The sequence below is a fragment of the Drosophila yakuba genome, chromosome 2R (assembly GCF_016746365.2).
Source record: "Drosophila yakuba strain Tai18E2 chromosome 2R, Prin_Dyak_Tai18E2_2.1, whole genome shotgun sequence".
Taxonomy (NCBI): Eukaryota; Metazoa; Arthropoda; class Insecta; order Diptera; family Drosophilidae; genus Drosophila; species Drosophila yakuba.
In genome coordinates, this window is record NC_052528.2 from 3,451,097 (window position 1) to 3,463,545 (window position 12,449).

The following is a 12,449-nucleotide window of genomic DNA, read 5'->3' on the forward strand; positions in this document are numbered from 1 at the left end:
ATTTCTCCTGAAAATTCTGAAAACGGAACTTTCGGCTTTATAACCATTGCATTTTCTAAATCCTTTGGTATTTCTGAAAACGGAGCTTTCGGTTTTATAACCATTGCATTATCTAAATCTTTGATAATCCTTTTTCGGCGAAAACGCCATATCGGCACAACTAGTGTGTGCCCACTTCCTGGTGACTGACACCGAAAGCCTTATGCATGGGGGCTGCCTTGACTAACGCCCCGCGGCCAAAAAGTTTTCACCCAAAAGACAGGACAAGAAAGACGCTGTCATAAATATTTATGCGAGTTGGGGGAACAACAATGCGACCGCGCCCGGGTAAAAATTCAGCTGCTCCAAACTACACATGCGATTGTCTTAGACAACCGAAGACAGGAGTCCTTCTTGGGGCAGAGGCTCCACCGCACTACACCTGCCTCCCTTGAAAATTCTGCATCTCCGTGCAGCCGACAATGAGCAGCAGGAAACATTTCGCACCTGCCGCACCCGTAACATGTTGGCTCAGCGATGTCGTTGGAGACAAGAGGAGGAGCATCTGCTGAGGGCATGAGCATCTCTGAAATGGATGGCGTGCTAAAGTTGACACAACACCCGGACAGAGCCAACGGTTTGTCCTAGATTGCAGATGCTGCGCTCCGACTCCTCCTCGGCGGGTGTGTTGATGACAGCTCCACCCCGTCCCGTGTCTGAATAACAGAGTGGAAAAGGGCAAAGTTTTCATCGCAAGACGTTTTCGTCAACTAATCGGCAACGAAGCTGCTTCCAGGAGACGCAGGATATGGCGTCTTATCTCAGGGAGTTTCACCTCTGAACAGTTTTTGGAAATTAATCCTGGCTATGGGGCTGACTCGAGAATATATGCACATCATATGCGCACTCCAAGCTGAAAGCATTTATTGTATACATTTTTTTCGTTATTGATTGAGTTATTATACCCGTTACTCGTAGAGTAAAAGGGTATACTAGATTCGTTGAAAAGTATGTAACAGGCAGAAGGAAGGGTTTCCGACCATATAAAGTATATATATTCTTGATCAGGACCAATAGCCGAGTCGATATGACCATGTCCGTCTGTCTGTCCGTCCGTATGAACGCTGTGATCTCAGAAACTACAAAAGTTAGAAAGTTGAGATTAAGCATACAGACTCCAGAGACATAGACGCAGCGCAAGTTTGTCGATTCATGTTGCCACGCCCACTCTTACGCCCACAAACTGCCCAAAACTGCCACGCCCACACTTTTGAAAAATGTTTTGATATTTTTTCATTTTTGTATTGGTCTTGTAAATTTCTATCGATTTGCCAAAAAACTTTTTGCCACGCCCACTCTAACGCCCACAAACCACCCAAAGCTGCTACGCCCACACTTTTGAACAATGTTTTGAAATTTTTTCATTTTTGTATTGGTCTTGTAAATTTCTATCGATTTGCCAAAAAACTTTTTGCCACGCCCACTCTAACGCCCACAAACCGCCCAAAGCTGCTACTCCCACACTTTTGAAAAATGTTTTGATATTTTTTCATTTTTGTATTAGTCTTGTAAATTTCTATCGATTTGCCAAAAAACTTTTAGCCACGCCCACTATAACGCCTACAAACCGCCAAAAACTGTGTTTAAGACTCTCCTTCTCCCTTCCACTAGCTGAGTAACGGGTATCAGATAGTCGGGGAACTCGACTATAGCGTTCTCTCTTGTTTTTTGTTTGGATGGAAGACGGAAATATTTGAATACTTAGATTATATATATACAGATATACCAATTTTATTTACAGTTTTCCGCTCCGCTGATCGCCTGATATGTGGTCTAAGCTATAATTGAATTGTTTCGAGAACAATGAGCTAATTCAATGCTGCAATCCAGTTGAGAACGTAATTTTGCACGGTCTTGAGAACATTTTTTCCGTTTTTCTCTGGGCGGACACACGTATTAATGAGACAAACGGTTATGGCTAGGAAAACTCAAGAACTTCCCAAGAAGTCTGGAAAATGCATTTTGGGAAATAAAAGTTAATGTCGGAGGTGAAAATACAAATGGAAGCTGGAAAACGAACCCGGTAAAAGATAATTTTGTTCGTTCAGCATAATGTTGGCGCTACTCTCTCCCCCGATTCCGCGTTTCTGCTCCCATTATTCCTGCAGCAGTAGCAACAAAAACAAGAACAAGTTACGGCAAACTGTGCAGGCAAAATGGCATCCTTTTGTCAAGTCTGGCACAACCTTCAAGGAGTTGCGGCCTCCCACCATCTGACATGCCCTGCACCTTCTCAACCGAGCTCGAGTCGTTGTCATTGTCGTTGCTATTCAAACTCCATACAAAGTGACATTTCACATATCAACGACGCCCCTGTCTTTCCCCACCCTCTCTAACGCGCGATGGCATCATTACAAATGCATGACAATGTTGTCCCGTCCCCATTCAAGAGAATGTCCACACCCCACAGCCCTTTACACCGTCCACTCCAAAGCCGTAGCTCGGTTTTTGTCTGGAAACGAAAACTTAGATTAAAGATTGAAACTTTCTTAATGTCGTGCCTTATTAAGAGAAATCTTTTTCCTCCTGGAATACGAAATGAACTAAGTAACTTACAACAATGCATGCCGAGAAAAGACAACACGTTTGAAAAAATGCATTTCAATATGGTTATAATAGCTAAAACAGGTGATTTTAATGCACGTCAATACAATAAGTAAAGTTTACCTCTAACCCTGAGGCACAGCCACTTTAAGCCCAACAATTCTGCCCCAGCCTATTTGAATCCTGTTGTTGCTCCAATACTAATACTCTTTGGGCACTAGAGCTACCCTCAGCTGCTTCGATTAATTAGGCGTAATTGATGTGCAGAAACTTTTGCCTACAAAAATTTGCATTTTTGTTTTGCGGATCCTTTTGACTTAGCTGCGGCTGGACAATCGTGGACGTGGCATAGAACTCGTCTGGGTGGGTTTTTTGGTTTGGATACGAACGTGCCTTGTGTCTTTGCCGTCCATAAAACGTGACTTTGGTGCGAATTACTTTGCCTTGATTTAATGTAATTAAAAAATTTCCGGTTTCTACAAAACATCGGGAATAGGGCTTAAAAATCTGACAGACTACTGCACATGGCCTGATTTGGTCCTTAATCTTCATTTAAAACTTTTCCAGGTATTCCCTTAAACTTCATGAGATCAGCCACTCGAAGACAGTTCAGCGCCTCTATCGCTGCCATTTTACAGACTGCTCGTATGCAGGGCGAACCCCGGAAAGCTTAAAAACTCACTTGGTCTCCCACTCTCAGGAAAGACACAAATGTGCGCGGAACAACTGCAGCTATGTGGGAAAGAGCGAGCTGCACCTGAAAAGGTGAGTGATTAATTGAATAATCAATCCATTCTGCATACATATAACGTATTAAAATTTTGGCAAGAAAAATTTCAAGAATTTAATTTTTGTTAACAATTAACAAAGTAAAAGTATATTTTTACCCGTTACTCATAGAGTAAAAGGATAGACTAGATTCGTTGACATTAAAAGGTATACATATATATTCTTGATCAGGATCAATAGCCAAATCGATCTGGCCATGTCCGCCTTGATCACTGGAACTATAAAAGCTAGAAAGTTGAGATAAGTTTGTTTGTTTCATAATTTTACCACGCCCACACTTTAGAAAAATGTTTGGATATTTTCTCATATTTTTTTTAGACTTGTACATTTTTTCTCTATGCGCCAAAAATCTTTTTGACATGTCCAGGATACGACAAAAGCGGTCGGTGTTGAAGACCAAGGTCTCCCAGGTGCCAGAAAACTAAGTCGGTATATACTTATCTTCGAAATATTAAACTGAATGTACATGGAAAGAATACGATCCGAAAATCAAGGTTAATACAATTGCCGGTATCAAAGTAAACGACCGGCATTTTCAGCACAAATTTTCATTTCTTAAACGAAAAGGAGTCTGAAAATAGAAAAAGCAACAAGTGCAAGAATGTCATTCATAATTGAGTACTTTGCACGGCAATTGCATAAATTGAAGAAAAAAGAAAGGACGCAGATCCACTTGGCAGGGGAACAGTTGTGTGGCGATACATTGAAGGAGAACATTCTCCAAAGTCGCAGCTGCTTTCTTCCCTACATAATCGTGACTTATCGATAGCCTTTAATGTGCATATTAAATTCTTGTATATTTATACTACTCCACCGATTGACTGCGGTCCCGACGATCAGTTTAAGGCCAAATGGCCGGCAATATAGTAGAGTCACTGTTGGCAAGCCACTGTTCAGTTGGCCTCCCCAGAGTTCACCGTTAAAGAAGGAATGGAACGAATCGAAAAGTGCAGCAGATTGCAGGTTGTAAGGGGCTTTGGACTAAGACGAAGATGAGGCGGATGGCCGTCGTCGGTTTTCTGATCGTTTTGATGGGGACAATTACTTTATTTGTATGCCACCGCCGCACATTGATCGAAGAGGCTCATTTTGTTGCGCTTAAATCACATCTTTGGAATAAACATTATTAGATTCATATTTGCAATTTTTGTCAGTAGAATACAATATCTACAATTTTATGGACAGCTTTTTAAATTGTGAAACCCAACTTTTTTTGTTTCTTAATTAAAATTTTTCCATTTTTCTCCCAATTCTTATACCTTGTTACTTGTAGTGTATACCATATGAGTATAATAGACTCGTTGAAAAGTATGTAACAGGCAGAAAGAAGCGTTTCCGGCCATATAAAGTATATAAATTTCCTGATCGGTAGCGGAGTCGATCTGACCATGTACGTCTGCTAGTCCGTATGCATAGACGCAGCGCAAATTTGTTGAACCATGTTGCCACGCCCACTCTAACGTTCACATGTAATTTTTTCATTTTTTTTATAGGTCTTGTAAAGTTCTATAGAAATTTATTTTATTATTAGTCTTGTAAATTTCTATAGATTTGCGGCAAATGTTGCTGCTCGGCAGCAACTTCCGAAAGTCGTCGGTAGCTGCAGCAGCGACGAACGTCTACGATGAAAAGCAACAGCAAAGCAGAAAGCGAAAAAACGAAAAACGGCGACTGCTGCTGATTTTTGATATTCGTCGCTGCGGGATTTTTACTTATGCTTTGACTGCGACTTCTGATTTTTCAGAAGCAGAAGCAGAAGCAATTGTTCGCTTTCTGATATCGCTCGCAGCAGAAGCAGTGAAAAGCAAAAATATTGCGACTTCTGCTAATTCGACTGCAGCTTTTCAAACACTGGATTTGCCAAACAACTTTTGTGGGCGTTAGAGTGAGAATGGCAAAAGGTTTTTTGCAAATCGATACAAATTTACAATACTAAGAAATAAAATGTTAATATTATCATAAGATTTTTTTAAAATTTTTAGTTTTGTTTTAGTTTTGGGCTGTTTGTGGGCAATATGGGGAAACACACTTGTGCTGCGTCTATGTCTCTGAAATCTGCATGTTTAATCTCATTTTAGCTTTTAAAGTTTCTGAGATCTCGGCGTTTATAAGGTCAGAAAGATTCGGGCAGATCAACTCGGCTATTGATCCTGGCCAATAATATATATTTACTTTATATGGTTGGAAACGCTTCCTTCTACCTGTCACATACTTATCAACGAATCGAGTACACCCTTTTACCGGAGTAACGGGTACGACAAGAGACGAAAACGGTTCCTTTTACCTTAAAATACTTTTAAACGAATCTAGTATCCATTTTCTTATATAAAAAGTTGTCCTGCGCCGAAAGTCGAGTCTTGCATAAATCTTGCCCACATCACTGTTGTGATGTGCTTAACTCACATCCGAGATCTTCAATTAGCTATCAAAAGGCAGCGGTGGCAATCCAGGAATTTCAAAGCGCAACCAACAAAGCAATCGGTCGGCAGTCCCGGCCTGGATTTGCAAGCCGATTCGCGGCTTTGTCGACATTCGACAGTTATATAGGGAGGATGAGTGCGGAGGGGTGGAAGCCTCCTACAACTGCTGGAACGATCTTCAAACTCCATTACTCGCCGCTAATTAAGCCTACCGAGTCGCGCATGAGTCGCTTGGTCTTGGGCTTCAGACTTCAGTTTATTCAGTCGAAGCTTAAGATTTCACACAGATTTCGATTCCAGCAGCCCGAGCCCACAAAAAACATTGGCAATTAATTGTGAGTCGGTGTGCCTGTAGCTGATAAGTGGAGTGGACATCCAACACACACATTTGCAAGGAGCCTCCTTTATTTGGCTTCTGGGGAAACAGCTACACAAGTACTGGGTATAATTGAAGGCGCGTAACTCAAGTCGAGTGAGTGCGGGTACCTCTCTTTCTGTGTAGAGCTTATTGGTACATCACTAACGGGATAATCATCAAGGGATAATAATATTATTATTTAAGGTATGGCAAACAAAACGATTAAAACGATAAGCATATGTTATATTATCAGCATATGTTATATTTTGCAAGATGGAACAGCTAAAATGATTGACAATAATTTTAAATTACGTTCTTTAGATCCCATGTTTTTAACTATTTTTGTTATATTAGATTTTGTTTCTTCCTTTTTTAAAGATTTTATTTTACAATATACATACCGAATGATCTCTCAGATGTAGCCCTTTCGCTAGTCGTCCTGACCAGACCGCTCGATTGGCCAATATAGGTTTCCCCTCCTAACCAAAAAACTGATCACTATCTAAGACAACCGGATTGGCTGAGCCCTCTTTTTGCTTCTTTTTCAGTCGAAAGGCAATTGGCAATGGCCAACTTGCTCGTATTTTGATTTCAAGCGAGTGATTCGAATGCGAAATAGCAATTAGTTCTGAGTGCGGTGGCGGGACAAGCCGCCACTGGAATTTACTGTCTAATCAAGCGTTAAGATTTTAAATATGGCTTCGCTCAAGTTTCCCTTCTGTTTTTCCACAGGCACCTCAAGTCGGCTCATTTCACGGAGAAGAGTAGTGAGGAGTGGTTTTCGTGCGATCAATGCGATTTCAGAGCCCGATTCAAGGGTCACCTCCGTCGGCATTCGTTGCGCCACTCGGGCCAGAAGCCCCACCAATGCCCCCACTGTGACTTCCAGTGCAGCACAATAGATAACCTACGTAAGCACATCATCAAGACGGGAAAGCATCCTGGAATGTTCATTTATCAGTGCGTTAAATGTTCCGAGGCTGCCAGCGAAATATTCAAAAGCAACAGCTACAAAGAGTACCAATATCACTTGGAGACTCACAAAGCTGATTAAGAAAGTATTGCAGGGAACATTTTTTCAAAATATTATTTTATTTGCAAGTTTGATCAACTAAATTAAACTTAGAACCCTAATTTTAGGTTCATAACGTATATCACGTACGTAGTACGTTACGTGGATTGATGTCTACTACTAAAATAATTGTTTATAAAACAGAAATTTTAAAGAAAAACGAGAGAATGCTGTAGTCGAGTTCCCCGACTATCTGTTTCAGTTTTTGGCGGTTTGTGGGCGTAGCAAAAAGATTTTTCAAATTTTGCAAATCAAAGTAACTTTAATAGAGTAACATAAATGTGAAAAATATATAATATAATAATATCAATATATATTTTTCAAACGTGCGTGGCAGTTTTGGTCGGTTTGTGGGCGTGGCAAAGTTTTTCTGCATATCCATATTTACAAGTCACAAAATATAAAAAAGTTTTGGGCGGTTTGTGGGCATAAGAGTGGTCGTGGCAACATGGGTATATTGCGTTTATGTCTCTGTAAACTGTACGCTTAATTTCAACTCTCCAGCTTCTATAGTTCCTGAGATCTCGACGTTCATAGGGACAGACAGACGGACATGGCCAGATCGACTCGGCTAGTGATCCTGATCAATATTTTATGGTACAAAAAATATAAATGGTATGAAACGTTTTTGCGTGACGGATTTGATCGGTTGGTGAGCGTTAGCTGGCATGACAATTATCTAAAAACAATCTTCGACTGCGTGATTATCACTAGTTTATGCATGCTTATTCTTGGCATTCAAGCTTTTATAGTTTTGTAGATCTTGCCGTTCATACGGACAGATATGAAAAAATTGACTCAACTAGTGAACCTGAAAATATGTAAGTCTGCGTCCTTGAATGGAAAACACTTTCATTATATCCCCGAACTATTCTGAGCGAATTTTCTTTCTTTTAATAATAAGTGCCACCTAGCCCATGCGTACGAAATGGTATGAAAATCTATAGTATAAACCGATCTTTTTTAATTTCAAGCTTTTAAGGCCATTTTTATCCTTAAAAATGTAACAAATTTATTAGTATTATACAATCTGAAATTATAAACAACTTGTTTTAAATTTTCGTTTATTGTTTCTCATTCTGTGAAATCAATGTCGAATGCCAGAATTGTATTTAATTTTATGTAAGTAATGTGGTTCGGTTCTTCAATCGAGCCGTTGGAGGATTTGAAATAGCCTTTTAGGGTAAACAGAAATTACAGCTTTGATTGGAAATAAAATTCTTACAGTACTCTAGGATGAATACAAATAAAAACCCATTGATGATTTGCCATCCACCAAGACCTCAATCATTCAGTGCAATCCACAACAAAAGCGACCTCTTATAAGGCATCAGATATTGAGGTACCGAATCCAAAAGTCTGTTTGATGCTATGCCAGTAATATCGGTACCAGTTTATTTTCATCGCATCATATTCGGACGCGGGAATCCCGGTCTGCTTAAGCGACATCATTGTGCTGGATGACTGCAAGTAGAAAGCGTGATATGTGATATGTGTAGTATTTTCGTGGACAATAATTAATTTGCGACAGCAGTTCAAAAATTAGTCAATGAAGCTAAAGCAAGGATCGGAAACCTCAAAGGTAAAAAAAACTGAATTTTAACTCAAAATAGTAGGCTTCAGGCGAGCCTGGCAAACCACGAAAGGTATTCGTTGCCCTCACTGTAAACCTAATGGAGATAAGCAAATCGGATCCAAAGACAGTCTCAGACGGTCTGCAGGGCATTTACAATAATGAATGGCAAAAAGCGATAAATATCGAAGCTTGGGAGCTTGAAGACACCAATAAGAATTTAAATATTTTAGGATGCAATAGGTGTTTACAACCAAACGACATGCTGATGGCAGCATTGAGTAGACTGATAAGTGGATCGTAAACGAAGTAACAGTCGATTCCACTTCGTCCAAGAACAAGTAGAAAAAAAGAATATCAAGACCAAATATTTCCCTACTACGTATAACCTGGCAAATGCCTTTACTAAACCCTTAGCAAAGGAGTAACACTTACAAAACTGTACATTCATTAATTTCCATTTTTAAAGCTATACATTCGAGTTGAGGCAGAGTTTGTAAGAACATTTCATATGCAGTTTTAGAGCAACTAAAGTTACGTCGGCCCGATACCCTTGATTTGCGGTAGGGTTTTTCCATTCAAGAAAGAAGAAGACAGTCAAATAAATAAATGTCAAAATGACACATGGAATGATGAACACTAAAATTTTTGGGGGACAACTATGAAAGTTGGTCACTCCGAATGAAAAGTCTATTACTTCCCAGCTATAGAAGTATGTCATAGGAAAAGTGTAGCCGACAATGACAACCACAGAACAGTTGTCATGGCCAAAAACTTTTAGAAGCTCACGTGAAGTGTGGCAAAAGTTACAAGAAATATATTTTGCATATGAACCCGCCAGAAAGTACAGCTTGTTTAAACCATTGATTAAATTTTAGATCAAGAGTAACGATAGGATTTCCCCACAAGTTACCAAATTTGGTTCGATTGCGCAGAATTTGAACGATATCGATGTTAAAGTTGATAAATGTGGTTATATTGGTTATACTACCATTGGATTAATTTTTCGATTTTTTCGAGATCTTTGTAAAAAACAATACAGTGCTCATAATTCACGAATACGTGACTTTCTGTGATTTTTAAATAAAACAAGTAACTTACGGTTTCTTCCAGCTCTATGATAACGTTAGAGTAGTGACCAGATGACCAGTTTTTCAGACGCCAGCTCTGCTTAATTTTTTTTTCGGGGACAAGCTCTTCGAATTTTCCTAGCACATTGCCTCCGTAAAGAATGAATCTGCAATAGAAGTCCAAAGAATAATTATCATAAAAAAGAATACAACAGTAATTATACCCCTTACTCGTAAAGGGTTATGTTCATTGAAAAGTATTGTACAGGCAGAATGAAGCGTTTGCGACCATATAAAGTATATATATTCTGTCCGTCCGTATGAAGTCGAGATCTCAGGAACTATAAAAGCTAGAGGTTTGAGAATAAGCAGAGACCTAGACGCAGAGCAAGATCGTTTCCAAGTGCATATTGAACATTTCTATCGATTTGCCAAACTATCTTTTTCAACGACCACAGTTTTGGCAAATGTTTTGATGTTTCATTTTTGTCAAGTTTTATTGATTTCTCAAAAAACTTGTTGTTTTGTGAGTAACGGGTATCTGATAGTCGGGGTACTCGAATGTAGCATTCTCTCTTTTTTTAATGGCATAATGCGATAATATGACTCTATTGCAAAAAGTATGGTTTTTACACAAACGAAAAAAAATTATTGTAAAATTAATGACGGTTTAGGGACATGAAGAAACTCACTCGCCACCGCGCACGGCATCGACTTTGGCAGGTGCCCTCGTAAAAGCGGTGACCATCTCCGGTTTTGTGAGAGCGTTGTAAAGGTCGTTAGCGCTGCAGTGGAATTCCTCTGTCATCGAGAGCGTGCGAACGTCCAGCTTACAGCCGATACCAGAGACGTTGAGTTTAGGAGCCGCCACCAAGGTATTTTGAACTGCATCACGGGTATTGTTGGCATTCTTAAAATTTGCCACAGAATTTCCCGCTCCGGCCTCGTCGCCCTTCTTTGGTAGGATCAGGTTCTTCGAGTACTCCTCCTTTAACTCGCGAATGTATGAAGCCAGCTGCTGCCGCACGCGATCACGTCCCACGTTGTACATGAACTGTTTCAGGGTCTCCGACTCGTCGTTGGACTCGTCGATTGTCACCGTGATCTCCACGTCCGCCAGTTCGTTCTCCTCGGAGAGATTGGGAATGGTCAACTTGCCCTTGTGGCTCAACTTGCTGTTCTTGAGGAGCTTTCCGGACCATTTGAGCACCAACTCCCACTCGTAGAAAAATATTAGCTTGCCCTTGCGATTGTTTACGGTGGCCTCCCCGGAGCACTTGTCCACGGAGTCCACGGCGCACTCAATGTCGCTGTGCCCTGCTTTTTGAGAAGTTTACTTTTAGGTTAGAATATACATCTGTCATACTACGACTACACATTGCTGTATACTCGCCTATTTTGAAACTCTGAAAAAGCTGATGTAGGCGGTCCTTGGACCATGGCGTTGCGTTCTTTTCCGTCCAGTGCCAGTTGTTCACGTTGGTGGCGTCGGGCCGCTCCTCCACAATCCAGCGCGGATCTCCTTCTCCCCACTTGGCCATCGCTTTCTTATGGTTAACTGTCTTTAATTGTATGAAAAGCTGGAAGATGTGGGTGAAATTTTAGTCCGGCAGTCTTTGTCTTAACTAATTCTGACAATTCCAATGGCCAGCGAGTGGAATTTTCTAGAATTCTGCGGTTAAAAAATTATCGATGCTAGTGCACACATATGTTGGCAGTGTTGCCACCAAGACCAAAATTTGTGTGCCCTCAAAAAACGGAATGATGTCTAAATAAATTTGTATTTCTTGACGATATTTTAAATGAAGTTATGACCAAAAACGTCTCGGTTCAGCAAAGTTTATTAGAATTTTAAATAGTCAGCAATTGCCAATAAAATCAAATTTAATTCTTGTATAAGTTATTTTAATGTTTTATTTTTGATGTATTCCCAAAACTTTGTATACAATTTGTTATAAGTTATCATATTTTCTTAGCTTGCAAAACTTGTACCAATTAAATTTTAAGTAGGGTTTTACACAATTCCCACAAAGCGTCGTCGTCATCGTAATGAATATTACCCATGGAGTAAAATGTATCTTTTTTTTGATTCGTATTAAAGTGTGCGGAAAGACGAGTTTCTGATCCTTAAAATAATATTTCCTTACATTCCGAGATAATCATGTCTGTCCTATTCTTTATACTTACGATTCAGATATCACTGGGTACACGTGCAGCAATTTAATAAAAAAAATTGGGTGCAAACAAAAGTGTTTTACAGACATTCAAGCTGTTTTAATATTTTAAAAAAATATTTAACGTTTCTTTGCTAGCAAATGAATAACAGTTTTTTGTGATTGCACTGCTTTAAAAGCTCTCAAGTTAGAGTAAGGTAAAATACGAAAGATGCAGTGGAATCGGGATTTTCAAGTTGTCTTGAAATAAAAACATTTCCTTTTTTAGTACCAGTACTAATCTTTAAAAAATAAATGTAACGTCTCTTTGTAAACAAAGGAATAATACTTTTTTGTGATTACACTGCTTTATAAGCTGAAAGATGCAGTGGAATCGGGATTTTATAAAAGTTGCCACACGGAACTCGCGT

At 39.7% G+C, this 12,449-nt stretch overlaps 2 protein-coding genes across 4 annotated transcripts in view; one reads left to right on the top strand and one right to left on the bottom strand.

The window, feature by feature from the left end:
* LOC6529198 (zinc finger protein 407) overlaps positions 1-7,532 on the top strand; it is a 39,005-nt gene extending 31,473 nt beyond the window's left edge. Inside the window, exons 3-5 of one of the 3 annotated variants that reach the window (XR_005560809.1) lie at positions 3,151-3,348; positions 5,706-6,354; positions 6,883-7,013. Coding sequence is in view for 2 of the 3 variants with exons in the window: in XM_039373308.2 (XP_039229242.1) it covers positions 2,019-2,062; positions 3,151-3,348; positions 6,883-7,204 (564 nt within the window). In the remaining variant the exon portion in view is untranslated. Of the gene's footprint in view, positions 1-1,764; positions 2,063-3,150; positions 3,349-5,705; positions 6,355-6,882 lie in introns of those variants that run through there. The other 2 variants (XM_039373308.2, XM_002090169.4) reach the window with 2 other exon arrangements.
* A 737-nt stretch (positions 7,533-8,269) lies between these two features.
* Positions 8,270-11,640, bottom strand: LOC6529199 (activator of 90 kDa heat shock protein ATPase homolog 1). The gene is made up of 4 exons (XM_002090170.4): positions 11,259-11,640; positions 10,558-11,182; positions 9,897-10,032; positions 8,270-8,686 (listed from the first exon to the last, which is right to left on the bottom strand). Exons 1-4 carry the CDS (start codon positions 11,404-11,406, stop codon positions 8,543-8,545), a joined length of 1,053 nt encoding a protein of 350 aa, XP_002090206.1. The 5' UTR covers positions 11,407-11,640; the 3' UTR covers positions 8,270-8,542.
* Between the last annotated feature and the right edge of the window lie 809 nt (positions 11,641-12,449).